The 21,335-nt window shown below is 38.0% G+C and overlaps 1 protein-coding gene across 1 annotated transcript in view; it reads left to right on the top strand.

Moving 5' to 3' along the window:
• Nucleotides 1–21,335, top strand: part of helz2c (helicase with zinc finger 2c) — an 88,972-nt gene that overhangs the window by 42,538 nt on the left and 25,099 nt on the right. The window contains exons 5-8 of the mRNA XM_065294308.1: nt 258–422; nt 11,234–11,378; nt 16,718–16,816; nt 17,259–17,451. Of these exons, the coding sequence (XP_065150380.1) occupies nt 258–422; nt 11,234–11,378; nt 16,718–16,816; nt 17,259–17,451 (602 nt within the window). The remainder of the gene's footprint in view (nt 1–257; nt 423–11,233; nt 11,379–16,717; nt 16,817–17,258; nt 17,452–21,335) is intronic.

The following is a 21,335-nucleotide window of genomic DNA, read 5'->3' as shown; positions in this document are numbered from 1 at the left end:
CAGTACACCCCAAAAAAAATCTAGATTTTTTACAATAGAGTGTAAGATGACCCCTTTAATGTAAGTTCTGTTTATTTCTCTTAAACATCCAGTTTTTCCTGGTCCACATTTGGGTCACATTCTTTATTCTTAAGTTTTGGTACCTTATAGTATTATTACGGAGACCTGATTTAAAATTTCAAGAAAGTTGGAAATACTTTGGTTCTCTGGAAATGGTGAAAACAGTGTATTCATATTTCATTTTATTTTTTAAACAGGTACAGGGAAAACAGTGGTTGGTATTCACATTGTTTACCACTTCTTCAAGAAAAACAAAGACTTTCTAGCCACTTCCTCTGAATCATGTCCTGCTCAGAAACAGCTAAAAAAGCCTGCTATCCTTTACTGTGGACCTTCTAACAAGTCTGTGGACATTGTTGCAGGTGAATTGTCATTTGATTGCTTCACTATAGTTATAAATAGGGGCAGTTGTGGCCTAATGGATAGAGAGTATGGCTTGTAACCCAAAGAAAAAGAAAACTGTAAAGATTTATGTATTGAAAAGGATTTGTTGTGCAAAATCAAAGTCACGGCTCGATTTTAAGGGGGATATGGGCAGATGGCAACAAAGCGCTTCAAATATGATGCCTCGTGTGTTTGTGTGTGCCTGTCGTGTCTACTGTTTGACAGCAGCACAAAGAAATTACTTGCGTCTGGAGAGAACTTTCAGAAACACACATACGCAAGTAACTTAGGATTTAGATGTCATGTTTGCTGCACTTTGTTTGTATGACAAGTATTCGTTAAATTACTGTTAATTTTTCTGACGCGTTTCAGAAAGGACTTCACTGAGGGAGAGAGAACAGAATGCGCATCATGTTTATTTTCTTAGATTGGCGAAAAGCACAACATTCTGTTTTTATTGGGAATGAACACAAAAAATAACCCCTAGCGGGAAGCAGGGAAAACATCATTGTTGCGGCAATGGGCAAATTGTTTAGAGAAACTGGGCTCGTGCTGGAGCGTGAAGGAACATAACTTTACTGCTGTTTTTAAATAAAATCACTAGTTTTACGTGCTGAAAATGCTGTATGCTTTGGCAACATCCCGGTTCAGTCCAAACTTGCCCGCTTGGTTAAGATGGCTTTAGGATGTACTATACTGACACTGCTGTGACAGTGGGTTGAACATTTTATATTGTTTTAAATCGGTCTTGTCCGATTGTGCAGTTAAGTAAATCACAGATGGGTTAAGTTGTGGTTCCAGGCATAACATCAAGCTGCTGTTACAGAGAATAAATCTTTCATTAGAGATCAGATTCAGAATGATTATCAAAACATAAACAGTTTAAAATTTGTAAATAATTTTTTCTTCAGTTTTTTATAAATTGGGTATCTAGTGGATAATTGTGGTATTATAGATTAAAATAAAACCTCATCAGGGACATGATGTTTTTTTTCCATGCAAATTTTTCTCTTATTTCACAAGATAACTTGTCAATGGCAGGGAAAGATTTAAGAAATCATCTAAAAGTTGAACGACATAGAAATTGCAAAGTTGTTAAAGAGAATCTACCAAATTGCTTCAGGTAGGATGTCAAACATCTTGGGTTTCTTTGCAGGCAAATAAAATTCTCTGTGCCATGACATTTATTCGTATGGCGAATAAATGCCATGAATCTGGGTTAATGAGCATCATTTTAGCATCGGCAGGGCTCATCTCAAATAATTTTTTATACTGGCCTGGTTTGGCCAGTTGTTCAGGTTTTCACTTTCCCTGCCAAAATTTTTACTGGCCCCACTAATAAAAGGTTTGTTACACTGCATCGTTTCCTTCGTCGTGTTTTACCCAAGTAAATGTCTGCTTCCAAGATGTTAAATTATTACATTTTTATTTGGCCACCACTGCCATCTTAACGTCTCTTTGCTCTACCAGCTGACCACAAACAACAATAAGGTAGGAGAAACCTCATGAAATTGATAGAAAAATGTACGTTCACGATGCTTAAAATGTGTTTTGATGATAACACTGCAAAAGGATACACACAGGGAGAAAATACATTAGTAACTGAGGGAGAAGCAGTGGCCCAATTGGCCTAGTGACAATACTGTTTACTGGCCTGAGCGTCTCTCAAGCTAGTCCTGGGCCATCGGGCAGTCCTTTATGTTGAACCCTGATAGGTGATGTCTACTTTGCCAGCCGAGCACCACAACAAACATCTTTGATCAGGGTTATAGCTTGTTCAGTGTTATTATGGTGGAGGGAAAAATTCTTGGATAGCGTTTAACGGAAGCTGTGTTCAAGACAAGTAACTAAAATATGATCTTCATACTCAAGTTGACAGTAAGTTGAATGGGTTTACATATAATGCTTAACACTTGCTACATGTTTAACGAAAATGCTGTTTAATATACAGTGAGGAAAATAAGTATTTGAACACCCTGCTATTTTGCAAGTTCTTCCACTTAGAAATCATGGAGGGGTCTGAAATTATCATCGTAGGTGCATGTCCACTGTGAGAGACATAATCTAAAAAAAAAATCCAGAAATCACAATGTAGAATTTCTTTACTTTTTATTTGTATATTACAGCTGCAAATAAGTATTTGAACACCTGATACAATCAATGTTAATATTTGGTACAGTAGCCTTTGTTTGCAATTACAGAGGTCAAATGTTTCCTGTAGTTTTTCACCAGGTTTGCACACACTGCAGGAGGGATTTTGGCCCACTCCTCCACACAGATCTTCTCTAGATCAGTCAGGTTTCTGGCCTGTCGCTGAGATACACGGAGTTTGAGCTCCCTCCAAAGATTCTCTATTGGGTTTAGGTTTGGAGACTGGTTAGGCCACGGCAGAACCTTGATATGCTTCTTACAGAGCCACTCCTTGGTTATCCTGGCTGTGTGGCCCCCGTCATCCTCTGCTTAATACAGTGCAGTCGCCCTGTCCCTTGTGCAGAAAAACCCCCCCCAAAGCATGATGCTACCACCCCCATGCTTCACAGTAGGGATGGTGTTCTTGGGATGGTACTCATCATTCTTCTTCTTCCAAACACGTTTAGTGGAATTATGACCAAAAAGTTATATTTTGGTTTCATCTGACACCTGAAAGATTTCTCACCTTTCTTAGTGATTTCTTTGGATTCTTACTGATTGTATGGGGTGGACAGGTGTCTTTATGCAGCTAACGACCTCAAACAGGTGCATCTAATTTAGGAAAATAAATGAAGTGGAGCTGGACATTTTAAAGGCAGACTAACAGGTCTTTGAGGGTCTAGCTGATAGACAGGTGTTCAAATACTTATTTGCAGCTGTATCATACAAATAAATTGTTAAAAAATCATACATTGTGATATCTGGATTTTTTTTAGAATATATCTCTCACAATGGACATGCACCTACGATGACAATTTCAGACCCCTTCATGATTTCTAAGTGGAAGAACTTGCAAAATAGCAGGGTGTTCAAAAACTTATTTTCTTCACTGTAACAGGCTGTTATCATGTTGATTTTATGTTAATGTTTAAAAATATGTACATTTCCACGTCAGTTATTTCCTCAGTTCATGCATAATCATGGTTCATTGTGTCATTATTTGGGTCACATAACTTTTTGTGCTCAAATAATGAGTTAATGCAGAAACTAGTTTTAAAAAGGAGGAGTTCACTTTTGCACATGTCAAGAGTTTTGATGTCCATAAAGCACTTAAATTGCTTGATACAAATAAATCGCCAGGCCCTGATTGTGTGGAAAGTATCTGATATAATTTCAACCCTTTTAACTTATCTTTTTAATCTTTCAATAGACACTGGTATTATAATCTGGAAGTCAGCTTTTGTTTTTCCCTTGTTAAATGTGGGAGATCCCAATATATTAAATAATTATAGACCAATCTCAAAGCTTTGTGTCCTATCGAAAATTTTAGAAAGTTTTATTAGTGATCAGTTGACTTATGTGAATGCAAACAAAATTCTATCTAAAAAGTAATCTGGGTTTCGCAAAAAACATAATATCACAACAGCCTTTTTGAAAGTTTTAAATGATATTGCTGGATTAATTGAAAGAGAGCCCTTCCCTTTTTATCGATTTATCAAAGTTTTTTTTTAATCGGCTTTTGAAATTATTCAGTCTCGGTTTCATACACTAAAACTTGTTTTGAATGTAGATAAAACTAAATTTATATAATCTCAGACTCAAAAAAGATTTTTGGTCTGAAAACTACACTTATTGTCCTATGTCATTTTGCTCATCAAGAAATACATCTTTAAGATTTTTTTACTGAAAACAAGACAGAAATACTAAGAAAGTATTTTTAATTTTTTTTGCAGTGCAGACGTCACAAGCTATGTAATTGAGTTATAAATATAATTATCGTGGCACTATTAACGATGATAAATTATTTTTTGGGTCTCACATAAATAATGTAAAGAAAAAATTGATGATAAAGCATGGGTTTTATTTTAGAAATACATTTTGTTTTTCGTTTAATGTAAGAAAGAGGCTAGTTTCTGCTACTTTTTTGCCTGAACTTGATTATGGTGACATGGTGTATCAATTTGCTTTCTCTGAACTTCTTTCTTCTTTGGATGCTGTTTATAACAGCACTTTAAGATTTATATCAGATTGTAAGCCTTTAAGGGTGCACTCACATTATCCAAACCAAACCATGCCCCAGCGCAATTGTCACCCCTCCCTACTCCCCCAGATGCACGCACTCACACTGTACTTTTTATCGATCCGAGTCCGGGCGCGCTTTCGTCATTAAGATGCGATTGTTTTGAAAAAAGCAGGAAGTAAAGCTCTCTTTTAACACTGGAACCCACCGTAATGATAAGTCTGTGTTTTTTTATTCTGAGTCGTTTGGTGCGCGATTACAGACAGCCCTCTCACATGTCATCATATTGCTTAGTTGATCTGTCACGTGAGCAGCTCGGACATTCAGTAACCCCGCTGCTCACATCAAAAGGTTTTTATGGAGGCAGATAAACGTGAGTGGTCGCGCAACTGACGTCTTCACCTTTTGAATTGCGCTCAGGCGCGATTGCGCTCTCACCTCTGCAGCCCGGCCGCGGCACGATTAACCAATTAACAGAGCGATCACACTAGTCAAACAAACCAGGCTTTGGGGGTCAAACGCGCCCGAGCGCGGTTTGGTTTGGATAGTGTGAGTGCGCCCTAATTCATCATTGTATAATAGGTCTCGTATGCAAACTTTCGGGAGTGACAACCGCATTTAAATGCGGGAGTGAATCCCTAAATGTTTGTTTCATGTCTGTACGGAACTCCCGGAAATGTGATGATTGACACAGAAATAACCATAGCAACGTTCTGCCGTCTCGCGTGCTTATCACTCACAGCTTTGACCAAAATAATTGAACAGCATTGTGTTTTGCAATAAACCTCCGTCTTGGCGTTGTGTATTGTACGCTTTTGTGAGGCTGCTTCACAGTGTGCGGTCTTGCAGTGTTGCCAGGTCCTTGTCTTTTTTGTACGTAAATACCGTTTTGGCGCTTAACCGTTTATGGCTTTTGGCTCATAAGGCGATCAAGTTTTTGGTGTTAATAAAGTGTGATGGTGCCGGTTCCAATATTTTGATCTTTGAGGTAAAGCATTTAGATTTATTTCGGTTATTATTGGATTTTTCTTGTTCGCTGTTTTTTAAGTGCAAGACAGAGCCGGCGCCAGACCATAACTAACAGGGGGGCACTTGGCTTCCAACAGGGGGGCACGCAATAGCAACAATAACTTGCAACAACAAGACATTAAAACAACAAATACAGTGCAAGCACAGACTCATACAACTGGTACAGACTGTCAGCTCATTTCCCGTATAAAGTGCAAAAGACCATAAAACTATGCGCAAAACTATTGAACTTCAACCGCGGCGTGAGCGCAAGCTGAGCTCCGCTGCGCTCGCGTTTAGCTCGACGCAACAACAAACCGCCCTCGCGCGGCGCAAGCCATTGAATGGGTTTCATAGCACAGCGCGCACAGCGTCCTAGCTTTAAAAAAGACGCTTTACCATAATCACGTCGTAATGCTGTTAATGGTCTATAGCCACATTTAAGCTTACGTAATTTAAAACAACGCTAACTTACCTTTAAAATAGCTGAAGACGGCGTGTACGAACATAAAACATCCTTAAAACAGTGTCCTGTAGATTTGTAAATTCCACCTCGACCTCGACCTCTAATCTCTGAGTTTGAGCCAGTCTGTGTTTGCATGAAGATGAAGCAGGCGGTGCTGGTTCGTTCTAAATGTTCTAATATCCATATTTTACACGATCCATAAAATGCCGCGAAAAAACACGTTGCTAGTATCAAGTCACAAATATGCTAAAGCCTAATGACGCATGAGACCCGGCAATACAACCAATCAGAGAAACTGGTCTGTTTTAATTAAAGAAAACATATATCAACAATTTGTTCCTCATTTGATTACATTAAAAGTCATGAAACATCCAATGTTTAATTTATTTGAATTATTCTTGATATATATTAAATTAATAAAAAACTTTGTAGGGGGGCACAACAATCTGTTTGGGGGGGCACTGCCCGCGAATGCCCCCCCTTGACGCCGGCCCTGGTGCAAGATCTGGCAACACTAGTCAGCAAACACTCGTGCCTCTGTCATTTTCTAAACCGCACATACAGAAGACTTTTTCCCCTTCTAGGAATTTATTTTTTCAGAAGAGAGACCTGTCATGTTTATGATGCACGTTTAAACACTTTATTAACTATAGTTGTTCAGTTCGGTTATGTATATGTCGAACATGTACTATTCGGTACACACATATTCAGGAGGAGACTTGTGTGGACTTACAATAGCCAAGTTTCCCAGAATGCATTTCTGGGAGCTGTTATGAAGAGTCTGTAGGGTAAATACAGATTATGCACTAAAATTTTGTTGGAGTGACAGTTGAGCACGTCTAAAAGCGAGTAAATTGTGGATCATGGCTGTTTGGAGACACTAAATTTAAAGTGGCTTTAAGCGAATTCACAGGTTTTAGGCAATGAATTTTTTTTGTTTCATATAGTAAACATCTCCTCCCTATCTGCTAGCTGCCTGTCCTCTGAACACACTGTAAAAAAACGCGGTCTCTGCAGACAGCCCAGGCTTCGCAAACTGCAACAAAAACAGAGTGGTCAAACCTACCACCACTAAAAATAACAAAGTGTTCCAGCCAATAAATGACAAGAAGGATTTGGGAGTGGGGGTTGGGCGGGTTCATGACTCATTCAGAAAGCAAGGAAGGGAGGGGACAACCCTTTTTTTTTTGACAACACTTCGAACGTCAACAGGAAGGGACGTCACACAGATTCACTTAGAGCACCTTTAAAGGTCACCAATTATTCAATTCACAATTTTAAATTTCCATTTGTTGTGTAAGCATGTATTAGTACATGTTAACAATATGCAAAAGGTACAAATCCCAAAGTAAACAATGACGTGAGTTATGGTTTCCAAGTAAATCTCTTTTCTTAGACTACAACAAACACACAGATTGTAGGCAACAGTTTACTTTCTGGGCATGTTGACATGCTCATTATCGGTCATTATCATAATTCTGCTCGTTTCTAAAATACAGCCTGTAAGTAGTCTTTGTTTTCATGTTTAAAAAATTTACGACTGACTAAACCATGATTAAAACACGAGTTTTGTGCAGTGCAGAGTAGCACTTGTTGTTTTTGTTTCTACAATCACAAATGCAGACATGGTTTTAATGTTTTAGTAATCCTTACCTTACCAATTTGTTATGTTCTGTTTAAGCTGCGCTGGCAAAGTTGATCAATCAACTTGATCGTCTGCATTTTCTGGATCAGATTTGGCTTGTATTGATAAGGTAGTAAAGACGATATTAACTAATGGCAGTATTGCATTGAAACATAGTTTAAGTTGATTCTGCTATGATAAGTAGAAAACGTGTCAAAATGCATCCCCGCCTTTTTGGACCCCAGGGAGTTAAGCTCTTCGAGCTGTGTCATGGAAACACTTCATTGAGGAATATATGGAGGAGTTTTTGGTGTTGAGCAATTTCATCAGTTTTGATGAGATTGCGTTGATGAATATTTTTGGATTTGGGTTAGAGGACAATTTGCATTACCTCATGCATAGAAGTTGAGAAGTAGGGTATTTTTTTAATTTATTGAATTTGCCCTGATGTTGAGCGGGTCCTCCTTCACTGTGGGCGAGGTTGAAGAGGAGGAGGCCCTAGACAGTTTTTTGGGGGGACAGTCAGCACCAGGCTCTACAGGCTGTGGAACCAAGCTGGTTACAGGAGCCTGTGTGCACAATGTTCAAGATGGCCGCCGCCATGCCAGAACCAGTTCCCAAGATGACCGCCGCCACTTCCCAAGACGGCTGCCACACACTAGCCACTTCACAAGATGGCCGCCACACTAGACCCCGAAGCTGCCGCCATTTACGCCATTTAGAAGTTCAGCCGCCATCAGCCAATAATTTCCTAAGCCAAATTGACCCGCCAGCTGATAAAGTTTGGCTGAGCCGGCTAGAATTATTTGCATCAAATAATAATTCTATCATATAGAGACATGCACACACGAAATATATAAACAATTCACGAGAACTATTTTTCGACTGGTTTCATAACAGCACAGTCTTGTGCTCGTTGCTACGATACACAGAGGCCGTTTCTTAATCCAAAGGTTGCAGCCTTCGTAGGTCGCATATGCAGGCTGCATACGTCATAAAGCCTGGTTTATTTAAGTTAACTGAGCATTACATTCCAGGGCTCCAGACTGCCACCAAATGGGGGCATTTTGCCACCAAAATTTGAGAGTGTGCCACTGAATTTTACATCCAGTCGCACATGTGCGACCCGTAAATTTGACCTTTTTTGTGATGTGACACTGAATTTGAAACAGCACATTGTACTTTCTGCATCTATCAAAGTATTTATTAGTAATACAGTGTAAATAAGTAGAAATGTGAATATTTGGTTAGCATGTTGATTCAGGGTGTGTGCCCCTAAATTTTCTGGTTGCGCCCCTAAAATTTTCAGTTGGGGGCCACTGTGCTTCTAGTGAAAAAAGTTAGTCTGGAGCCCTGCATTCGCAAGCCATATGCATATTACAACAATTTACGATTAACTAAGAATAAAAATAAACACTATAATTGTTAATATTTTGAAATAAGACAGTCTTGATGATATATGCAGCGTAAAAAGGCAACCTCCGGAGGCTGCAGTCTTCGGATTGGAAAAAAGGCTCACAGTGAATTGAAGACCAATCAAAATTGCTCATTTCTCGCACAGAAGAAGCGATGCATTTTTTTTCTCGCACTGAGGTGAAATGGCGGATAGAAGCAAGCAAGGTAATTTTGATCTCATTTCTCACATACTTTCCTAATTCCTTCTTACTTTATTTTTAGGGGTCAAGCCCAGAATGGTTAGTTTTCTTCTTATTATTATTATCTATTATTGTTCTTCTTCCGCCATTGCGTCTATGGCAGCCCATAGAACCGTACAGTGAAATTTGGCACACTCAAAGAGGACATTCTAAATAGTCATCACACCAAATAAGCTGTATCTTCGCCAAAGTTAAACGTATTCACACGACACTTGGTAGTTTTGATGGCAGTCATGACCTGAGGGTTCGTGCCCAGTTTCGTCACAGCGCCACCTAGTGTTCACAAGATTTGAAAAATTGCTATTTTTGCTTATAACTACTGCAAACTTGAGTCTAAAATTATAAAAGTGCTATTGTTAGATTCCTTGAGGCATGCAGAGTCAAACGATACCAAAAGGTTTTCGGTCGGCCATTTTGGGGGTCGGCCATTTTGAATTAAAAAATTTTTGTTGGAAAGTTATGAAATTTGGCACACTCAAAGAGGACATTCCAAATAGTCCCCACACCAAATTCGCAGTGTCTTTGTCAAACCCGATAGCGCCACCAACAGTCCAAATTTTCACTTGCATTTTTGGTTATAACTGCTGACCCATACGTCATAGAAACGCAATTCTTGTTTCTTCTGATTCCTTGGCTCATGCCGATTCGATTGCACCATATGACGTCATTTCCGTTATGCTAATTATTTCGATATTTTAAATTGTTTGTAAAATCTACTTTTTCGAACTCGTCTTAGAGCTTTGGTCCAATTTGCGTAAAGAATGGGTGTTTAGCATCTAGAGACACGCATGGCAAAAAGTAATAGAATTCGTGTCGATTCGCCAATCCGTTTCCGTATACCGCGCCATAACATTTTACGTAGAGTGCGAACAAACGGATTTCAGGCTGTATCTTTGCCAAAGTAGTTTTTATGGCAGTCATGACATGAGGGTGTGTGCACAGTTTCGTCACAGCGCCACCTAGTGTTCACGAGATTTGAAAAAATGCTATTTTTGCTTATATCTAATGCTAAATTGATATATCTTCGCAAATGTTTTGCAAATTAATGTGCGCATTGCCAGTGGTTCAGTGGTTAGTGTAGGTTGTCTTCAAATCGGAAGGTTGGTGGTTCAAACCCCAGCTCCACCTGACCAAGTGTTGAGGTGTCCATGAGTGAGACATCTAACCCCAACTGTTATATGTCATAAAAGTCATGAACTGGGGCTGCATGGAACGGTTTGTCACAGGGGCACCTAGTGATCACGAGATTTGAAAAGTGACATTATACAATAATGTAATATACAATATTGGCATGAAATTAGATTGAGGGGTATGATAAAGGGTGTAGTAAATGATTCCACCAGAAAAAGGGCAACCATGCAGACTGAGATTTTGCCTGGAGTTTTTGCCTGCTTTCTTTGAGGGTGGCTAATCTAATTTTAATTGGGCCACCGCATGAGTAAGCACGTCAATAAAATCATCATAACCGAGGGATGAGGATAGATGTAAATCCTCTGTCTCCCCCACATCTGCATACCCCTGGCTCTTATGTCACCTTGCCTATGATGTTGCCTTCTACTATTGGGCTGTTTTTGCATATGTGCTACAGACACAATCACGCAGTGGCATCCCCAAAGCGTCAGCGTGCTGATGCAGTACAAGTTCACTTGAAAGGAAACTCAGCTGGGTACATGTGGCTGTTGCCTATGCATGGGCACACAGAGAGCTTTTTCTCAGACAAGACTGTGTTCAACTTTGCATCTTGTTGCACTTGAACAAACCCATTCAAACTAAAATTTTCAACCACTGATGAAGATGTGTCTGCAGGCAGAAGCATTTGCTTTAGTGGCTCACTAATAAGGCTCACTTATTAAAATAAGCTTATATTACCCTGTTTTGTATTTCAGAACAATTGCTGAAGCTAAGTGGAGTACTCAAGCCCCTGAGAATCTACTGTGATCAAATGGAAATGCGTGAGTTCCCATATCCAGGCAGTGCACTAAAGCTTTGTCGCAAATCCCTTCGTGATGAAAAGCCAAAGAAGGAACTCAGGTAAGGTTTTTGAAGCTCTAAGCTAAGGTGCTGATGATTAAAGGAATAGTCTACCCTTTTGCCATATTAAACTATGTTCTTACCTCAACCTAGACTAATTAATACATACCTATCTTTTTTCAATGTGTGCACTGTACAGCGCGTTGTGAATGTGTTAGCATTTAGCCTAGCCCCATAGGAGTTATTCGATCTACGTCATCAATGTTCGCGGCGGCCATATTGTTGACATAGAACTGCCAGTCTGTCAATTAACAAGCGAGGCAGCGTGGGTATTATGCATGGTATTATAGATGTCATTTTTTTTTAAACCGCGCGATGGTGTGTGGTGTAATACACGGCTGTTCTAACAACAGCAAAAAGAACCCCGGAATTAGTTTTTATGCGATACCGACTGTCAGAAAACATGAAAGGAAGGAGACAGAGGAGTTGAACCAGCGAAGGAGAGACTCCCAACAGTAAAGTCTTTCCCCATCATTTTACCCCAGGTAACGTTAGGGATATATGCTCACAGCAAAGTCTGTCCCCATAATTTGATCATATATTTAGCTGTAAGCAGTTGCTGAAACTGCTCTTTCAAATAAGCTGCCCTAAATTGAGACAGTTATTAAATTAGTATTAATAACTATATGAACATAATAGGTCTGGCATTGATACTAGGTAGGAAATTAAGGGCCGTTCACATTATAACGATAATATATAGTTTTGAAAATCGTTTTACATTAAAGAGAATAGCGGAGCTCACACCAAAACTATTACGATACAGATGCAATGAACGACATCATTGGGATCACTTTCTGAGTGATTTTTCCCACCTGATGAAGGATAAACCATTGATAGCATTAAAATCTATTTGAACTTCAAGTGCACGAATACTTAAAATGACAGTGAAGCTCATTGCTGAGGTCTATAACACAAGATTACCTGCAGTTGCTGTGAAAATTGACTACGTAATGCTTTTTAATCTATTACATTAACTAACTGTTATGCCAAAAGGTAAGATTACACAAACTATTAGATTCACTAAGGTATAAGAGATTACACAAACTATTAGATTCACTGTTTAGAGTTACGCGAAACGCAGCGTGTTGAGGACATCTGCAAAAGTTTTTATTACAAGCAATATTAAAGGCAGTGATTTGCGCGAGTGCCGTGAGCGAATTAGCATAAACCTATATATATATATATATATATATATATATATATATATATATATATACAGTCTTGTTCAAAATAATAGCAGTACAATGTGACTAACCAGAATAATCAAGGTTTTTAGTATATTTTTTATTGCTACGTGGCAAACAAGTTACCAGTAGGTTCAGTAGATTCTCAGAAAACAAATGAGACCCAGCATTCATGATATGCACGCTCTTAAGGCTGTGCAATTGGGCAATTAGTTGAATTAGTTGAAAGGGGTGTGTTCAAAAAAATAGCAGTGTGGCATTCAATCACTGAGGTCATCAATTTTGTGAAGAAACAGGTGTGAATCAGGTGGCCCCTATTTAAGGATGAAGCCAACACTTGTTGAACATGCATTTGAAAGCTGAGGAAAATGGGTCGTTCAAGACGTTGTTCAGAAGAACAGCGTACTTTGATCAAAAAGTTGATTGGAGAGGGGAAAACCTATTAAGAGGTGCAAAAAATGATAGGCTGTTCAGCTAAAATGATCTCCAATGCCTTAAAATGGAGAGCAAAACCAGAGAGACGTGGAAGAAAACGGAAGACAACCATCAAAATGGATAGAAGAATAACCAGAATGGCAAAGGCTCAGCCAATGATCACCTCCAGGATGATCAAAGACAGTCTGGAGTTACCTGTAAGTAATAGTTGTAGTTATACATTATAGTTATAGTTATAATTAGTAATAGTTATAGTTATACATTATAGTTATCGTTGTAATGTGAACGGCCCTTCAGTGCTTGTATGCATGCGGATACTGTATGAACAATATAGTTATGGATATCCGCATAAGTTACGCCTGGCAATAAGGACGGATCTTTACTTAAAGCTATTGGGTCTATCTGATATGGTTCCACACCAATCAAGCTTATCTTCTCTTGATACCGACGAGATGAAGCTACTGCTCCCCTCAACTCAAATCTACGTGCGGCTAGGGGCAGGACAGATGTCATGTCAACAAGATGGCCGCGGTTAGCTACTTCCGGTGTTTGCGAATAAGCCCTATTCAGTGAGTTTTCCCTCTTTGACCCAGAAAACACCATAATATCATTTTTAACATATCACTGAGCCCACTTGAGCATAAACACAAAACACTTTATTTAACAACCACACACAGCAACTTGGTGAAAATAAAACCAAAATGTATGAGAGTATATATGTTTATAAGCTTGATGTTTTTATTGTTTTTGGAATATACAAATTTGCAGAAAATTGCCACTCACTAACTAAATGCTGACAAATAGTTTTAAAAATATAATAAGTTAAAGTTAGTTTTAAAGTGAAAATGCATTAATGTTAACAAAAGATAAGTCTTTATAGACAAAATCTTGTCTTTTAATCAGTTATTTATTTTGTAGGCTATTGAAGATATAGTATGCATTGTATTTAGTATTTATGCATACTACGCATGTAAAACGAACACGTATGAATATGCACAAAACAGACAGGGAACATACCTGTATATAAGATCTTTAGATAAGGAGATTATAAATATGAATGGTGCGATCAGGGGATGATCATTTGAGATGGTCTTGTCGCGCTTTGACTTGCACATTTACTGTTGCGTCATCTTTCTAAACCAACAGATGTGTGTACTGTGAGCTTACATCGCGTCAAACTACATCGCTCCAGCTGCGCACGCGTTACTGATATAAACGCGAGTAAACTTAAACTTTATAACAACGAACAGCATTAATATGTTCGGGAACTCCTTTCTTTATTTGGCGGCACAGTATCTTGCGCACAGTTGGAGAGACTTCTGCATGGCAGAGACTCAGCTGCACGAGCAGAGAGAGAGCGAGCGCGTGCGCGAAAGAGAGAGAGACCCTGCACCTCAGTGCTTATTATGAAATTTCAGAAATTAGTCTTTCATTTGATGGTGGATTATTTCCCATTTCTCTGTCACACTCAGTCTAACATGCAGGAATGCCAAGTTGACGACGTGCACTTAATTACATTACACGGAATAGAAAAATCTGTTACGTCTGATATTTTATTTCACGGTAAGTTACCACGGACCAATCAGCAGCCATGTAAAGTGCAGTTAGAGTGATTGACAGATAGCCTGACAAGTTACAAAACAATATGAACGTGAACTTGGGAGGCCCCTGAACTTGGGAGGCCCCTGGGCTTTAGCCCAGGTAAGCCCATGCATTAAGGCGGCCTTGGTTGTTGTGGACAGTTTTAAAGTTTATATGTTATCTTAATCAAATAGTTAACCAGCTTCATGACCTTGAGATCCTTTATAAACTATATTGTAGGAGTTCTAATCTATACTGAGCTCTCACTGGCTGCTTTATCCTCATCATTTTCCCTTTTATTAAACCCCTGGAGTGTCACAGGCCCACAGTTGGGCCCAAATTGTTTACATAACTATTAAACCGATAACAGCTTAATATCTAAAAAAGTAACTAAAGTAATCTTGACAAACTGTATATAATTGAAAAGCTCTAGTAGTATAGTTTTTATATTTTATTACCATTCTGGCAAAAGAATAATGTAGTGAGACTAATTTTGTAAAATGCACTTTTTACTTTTGACCCGCTTCTAATGTGGTGACTTTTTCTGTGTTGCGGCCTTTATTACTTTTCTACCTCCACCTATGAATTTGCAGTATTTCCATCCAGATGTTTTTTAAGCACATTTTATGCACATGGTATTGATAGGCCACACTTGTGAGTTATTGACTACAGCCAAATATATCTGCATCTAACCATTATCTTTTAAAGAGCCACTGAGATGCAAATTTTAAGCGTCCTATCGCTGTTTATAAGTCCTGGACAACAAGTTTAAATGCATGCAAGGTCAAAAAACACTGTAATTTTCTTAAATTATAAATGTAATATTACCCTATTTCTCAGAGATCCTCAAACGATTTGTGTGAAACCGAGCCCCACCTTTCAGTAGCCTACTCTGCTCTGATTGGTCAAGACAATAAAGTGGGTACTGAACCATTTTTCATAATTTTAACCACTGATTCTTCACAGCCAAATGTAGTTGTAATTCCCTCCTTGAAAAAGTAATTTTAACCACTGATTCTCCATATCTTCATCTTTTGGTAGTGAAAACAACACAAACTTGCCTAAACAGCAGAAAACAAAGCGTCTTCTTGACATCTCTTTACACAATAACTAGCTGAAGTGTCTGTGGGCAGGTTAGAGTTTTTGTTTCTCCTGGGCAAGACTGTAGGCGAAGATTATTATTCAAAGTGTTCATATCTACGTAGAGACAGGCAGGAGATTCAAACTATATGACGACTTGTTTCAGTGATTCAGAGTCGACTCCCTACTTTAGAAGCCAATAACTTTATAAATCGTGCACTTTTTGGTTTAACTACTTTGCACATTGTTTACACTGTTTAGCTACATGATACACTGCAGTACAGGTAATTTTCGATGTTGGATCTTTGTGGCTCTTTAAATTAAATTTTTTTTGTAAAATGGCACTTTTGCCTTCACTATCTCATACCATTGACTTTTTGTCGAGGAAACCCATGTGAAGCTTACTCCTGGGTTGGCTTACAAAAATACATCATCCTTGCAGCTTTCTATTTAACTCTTTCCATGCCATGAAGTGTTATCTTGTCAATTAAGAGAAAACATTTCCCTGCTAATGAGGCTTTCCTGACTAGTTTTTACGGCAATCTGTAATTCCGCTATTATCCACTAGTTATTGTCCACCGCTCAATTATTTCAGCTTTTTGCTCAAAACTTGGTATTTTTGAAGAAACCTATCCATATTTAAGAGGTTATAAAAAAAACAAAGATAGGATTAAACTTTTTTTCCCCATTTTGTTTTTTTTGTATGTTTGTTTTTTTGAAAGCAGAGGGTCTGTTCTTTCATTTGATATATTTGTATGTTTACAATTGTAAAAATCACAAAAAGGCTGGAGCGGAATGAGTTAATGTTATTTCTATAGTGCTTTTCACAAATTTGTATTATTGCATTACTGCAAAGCAGCTTTACAGAAAATACATTTTAACATAAAAGCTATGCACAGAAGAAAAAACCTGTAAAAAACTTAACTTTACAGAAAATACAATTATTTTTTAACATAACTATTAATGAGATTACTACACTATTTTAAAATCAGTTGAGTTACGGTGAAAGTCACTAAAAAATGTCACAGCCCTAATTTTCTTTTTCTCTAATGTTCTCAGAGATATTACCCTGATGTATCTTGTCCGTAAGCCTGAGAATCCTTTTTCGGAGAAAATAAATTACCTTTACGAGAACATGACTGAGGATAAAATAGACGAGTAAGTATAAGACAAAGCATGCACAAACATGTTAATAATAATACGTTTAGTTTTTATAGCAACATTCCATGCTCAAGGACGCTTTACAAAGACATTTATAATAGATCAAACCATTTACAATTGAAGAGAACACAAACATGGTCAGTAGACATTTGCCACAGACCAAGATAAGTGATTGCAGTTGCATATCGCAAGAGGTCAAATATTTATATACATACAGAAAACAGAAGAATTAAGTCCAAACCATATATAAATATTGTGCATGTTGGTAAAGACTATGCATTCATTTTATTTCATATGATACAATTTCAAACCAGGCCTTGATTTAAGAAATAAAACATGTTTGATAAAGGATTTGATAATGTCTAACGTAATGAGAAACTGCTAATGCCATTACTTATGTTATAATAAACACAATAAAAACAAAACGTTAATTTTCCAGATACAGGAATTTGTTGAAAGAAGCTTATCGGCATGAGATTCAGAAGCATGATGTAATTCTTTGCACCTGCTCATCAGCACTAAACCCCAATCTACAGAAGGTCATAGATTTCCGGCAGATACTCATTGATGAATGTGCCATGGCAACAGAACCAGAAGCATTCATTCCTTTAGTTGCCCACAATCCCCAACAGGTGAGTTCTTTAAAAGTATTGCAATCATTATTTTCTGTACTTTTTTGTTTTGGGGAATGTAAGCACAATTTTGGGTATATAAGAAGAGTATTTATGTACTGCGATTATACTTTAATAATGTAGCCCTGGGTCTGTTTGTCTCAATGTCCTTGGGAATAGAGGACAAGACAGGGAGAGAGAAACAAAATCCTATAAACGTAGGGGCCATTTGCATGTCATGCAAGTGTCACACAGTGTTGTGGTTTAATATCTGCTTAGTTCCAGACAGGCTAGCTATTGCGGCATTAGTATATTACCCAGACTAGTTATGTGAATGCTTTGTTCCGTACAGGCTAACTATTGCAAGATAAGTACATTTACTAGACAAATTATGTGAATGCTTTGTTAAAGAGAAAAGTCTTAAGTTTAGACTTAAAGTAATCGACTGTGTCTGATTCTCGAACATCAATTGGCCAATCATTCCAGAGCTTAGGGGCTAAGTAGGAAAAGGATCTACCACCTTTATACACTTTTGATATTCTAGGGATAGTTAAGAGACCAGAATTTTGCTACCGCAGTGTACGTGATGTATTGTATTCTGATAGTTATTCTCTAAGATATGAGGCTGCTAGGCCATTTAATGCTTTATAGGTGATTAGTAGTATTTTAAATTGTATGCAAAATTTGACTGGTAGCCAGTGTAAAGATGCCAAAATTGGTCTTATGTGGTCATACTTCTTAGGGCGAGTAAGCACTCTTGGAGCGGCGTTTTTAAACTAGCTGAAGCTTGTTTACCTGATTTGCATGGCATCCCCAGAGTTACAATAGTCTATTCTAGAGGTCATAAAACCATGGATAAGCTTCTCTGCATCTGATGCAGACAGCATATGGTTTATTTTTGAGATATTTCTAAGATGGAATAATGCTGTGCGGCAGACATTAGAGATATGACTATCGAAGGATAAATTGCTTTCGAACACCACATCTAAGTTCTTAACCGTGGAAGATGGCACCACAGTGCAGCCATCTATGGGCAACTTGTAATCAGGCATATTTTGTTTGGAGCGATTCAGTTCGATAATACATATCTTAGTCTTATTGGATTTTAGCAAAAGGAAGTTATGTGCCATCCAGTCACTTATATCGCTAATACAGTCTGTTAGTTTACAGAACTGGTGTGTTTCACTAGGATGTGAGGAGATGTAAAGCTGGGTATCATCCGCATAGCAGTGTAAACTTATTTTTCCTGATGATGTCTCCTAGAGGTAACATATATAACGAGAACAGGATAGGACCTAAAACTGATCCCTGCGGTACGACGTATTTAACCGGGGAGTGAAATGACTCTTAATCATTTACGTAAACAAAATGATAGCGATTGGTAAGATACGATCTAAACCAGGCTAACGCCTGACCACTGATGCCAACATAGTTTTCTAGTCTATTGAGTAAGATTGTGTGATCTATTGAGTCAAAGGCTGCAATAAGGTCTAGTAATATAAGAATTGAGATTTCACTACAATTGGATGTTAAAAGGAGGTCATTTGTGTAGTGATTTTGACACAGGCGCCAATTAATTTAGCATGCTATACACAAGTCACTAAAGGTGAGTTTCACATAGAGTGTGCGTGTCAGATGACCACTCTCTCCTTTACTCAGGGCACCAACTAATGAATTTCACTTTAACAATAAAGATGATCTGAATAGATAATTTAACATAATAAAACGAACTATTTTTGATAGAACACTATATATCAAAATTAAAGCTCTTTTACAAAATATAAGGTAATGGGTGATCCGATGGGTGCATTTTTAACAATTCTTTTACAAGCACTTTCTCTGTTAACAATTTTCTCAAATTTTCTGCCAAATGTATTGTATTTTGTGGTTTGGCTAAAGATTAAGTTCTTATTTTAACCAATATACTCATTTTATAGAGGGTGGGTGGGTAGAACAAGGAACCACCATTTTTGGTTAATATGTTAATACTCCTGCAAATTGATAAGTGTTGCCTGTAAATATAATGATGCAATAATTAGGGATGTAGTTATTACAATAAGAGGTCAACAATACTTATGTACAATTAGTTTTTTTAATCAAACATTTATTTTTGTGAATGAACTGCAGTTTGCAATGACAATCAGAGACATGACAAAAAAATCAAATAAAACAGGAGTCAGAAATGTTGGTTTAGAAAAGTCACAATGACTGTGGTGCAACTGAACGGTAGTGCAAATCAACATTTAGATATTAGCAGAGGTGGAAAGTAACGAATTACATTTACTCATGTTACTGTAATTGAGTAGTTTTTTGTGTACTTTTACTTTTTTGAGTAGTTTTTAAAATCTGTACTTTTACTTTTACTTAAGTATGTATTGTTTAATGTATTGTACTTCGCTACATTTTAAATCATATCCGTTACTGAGTAAAAAAATATTTTAAAAAAGCAAGGTGATAGACGCGCAACGGTTTGATTGATGGGCGGGGGAACGTGCAAAAAGAACCATGGAGACGGACGAGACAGGTGCGCGCTAATGCAGACCCGCCTCAGTTCAAATCTTATGAAAGAAACCCCTGGCCATATTTAAGCGACCACTTTCCACTGACGCGAATCGAGTGTTTCTTTCATATGAAAGGTAGGATTCATGCTCTTGAGTACGAAACGACCGCGTTTTTACCGCTCATTTGCACGACGCGTTTTAATACCATGCGCATTATCTTCCGAGGTCTAGCAGCTTCGCGTCAAGTCAAACACAACTTCAGAACGTCCTCGAGAATGCGCAGGTTATTAGACATTGCAGAGAGAGAGAGAGAGAGGTTGGAGAGAGGTCAGAGAGAGAGGTCATGCACTGCTGAGCTCCTGCTACTTTATAATATTTTATGCAAAAAAACCAACTTCAAAAACAGAATACTTGGGATTTTCTTGGATATTACCCTCTGGATTATATTTGCTGACATCATCATCACAATTTGGACCAATTTTTGTTTCTTAAAAAAACCAAAATTCTTGGAATAAACAGCCAGGACACTACACAAAGGATCCTGCAGCAACCTTGACAGCGAGGGAGACCACTATCAACAGAGAAATTACAAGTGAATTTCAACTACCCAAAACTCCACTGGATTTTTAGGATTTTTTGATTCTACTGGATTTCATTGCTGGATTTTAAGATATCTTTTTATCTGAACTCCAAATACAAACTCTTTAGAAGATCTACAACTTTTTAAAGATTACTGTAACAAGGATTCAAGGATACAACAAAGAGCTACCAAAACAACCTGACCAAATCAGTGAACAGTAAGTCTCTCTAAATGTATTGAACCTTGGAAACCTAAGGAAATAAACAGATATTGAAAAAAAATATATATATATACCAAGATTTTAAATTAAACCAAGCAAAAGGAGAGTCAATCTTAGCTTGCCAAACTTGCTAAACAACAACCAAAGTTTTTCACTAGAGGTGTCAATTGGCTACTGTGAAAGGACCCTGGCCTAACAAAAGGCTAAATTTTCCCCTGAAAGGACAACAGTCTGCAAACGACCCATCTAATTACAAATTCTGACGACCGCCAGCTGGATACCATTTAAATTTCAATAACTAAATACAGCAATACAGGTAACAATGGATGGAGGTAACACATCAGCGGGATGGGACCCCAACACCCTGGCCATCATATACCCGGATGATGTAACCAGTGAAACTGCAAGAAAGAAATTCAAAACCAAACTGATCAAAGAATCCCCAGAAACACTTAAAGCAGACTTTATACAAGTGAACGAGAGGAACGTAAAAGCAGACCTGCTATTCCACACAGAACACCCAAACGCCTGGCATTCAGCACTCTGCTCTACCTACAAAGATCTTAAAATGGGTGGAAACAAAGCAATGAGACAGTTATATCTG

This window comes from Paramisgurnus dabryanus, chromosome 2 (assembly GCF_030506205.2).
Source record: "Paramisgurnus dabryanus chromosome 2, PD_genome_1.1, whole genome shotgun sequence".
Taxonomy (NCBI): Eukaryota; Metazoa; Chordata; class Actinopteri; order Cypriniformes; family Cobitidae; genus Paramisgurnus; species Paramisgurnus dabryanus.
The sequence above is the reverse complement of the archived record's forward strand: the minus strand, read 5'-3'. Positions and strand labels throughout refer to the sequence as shown.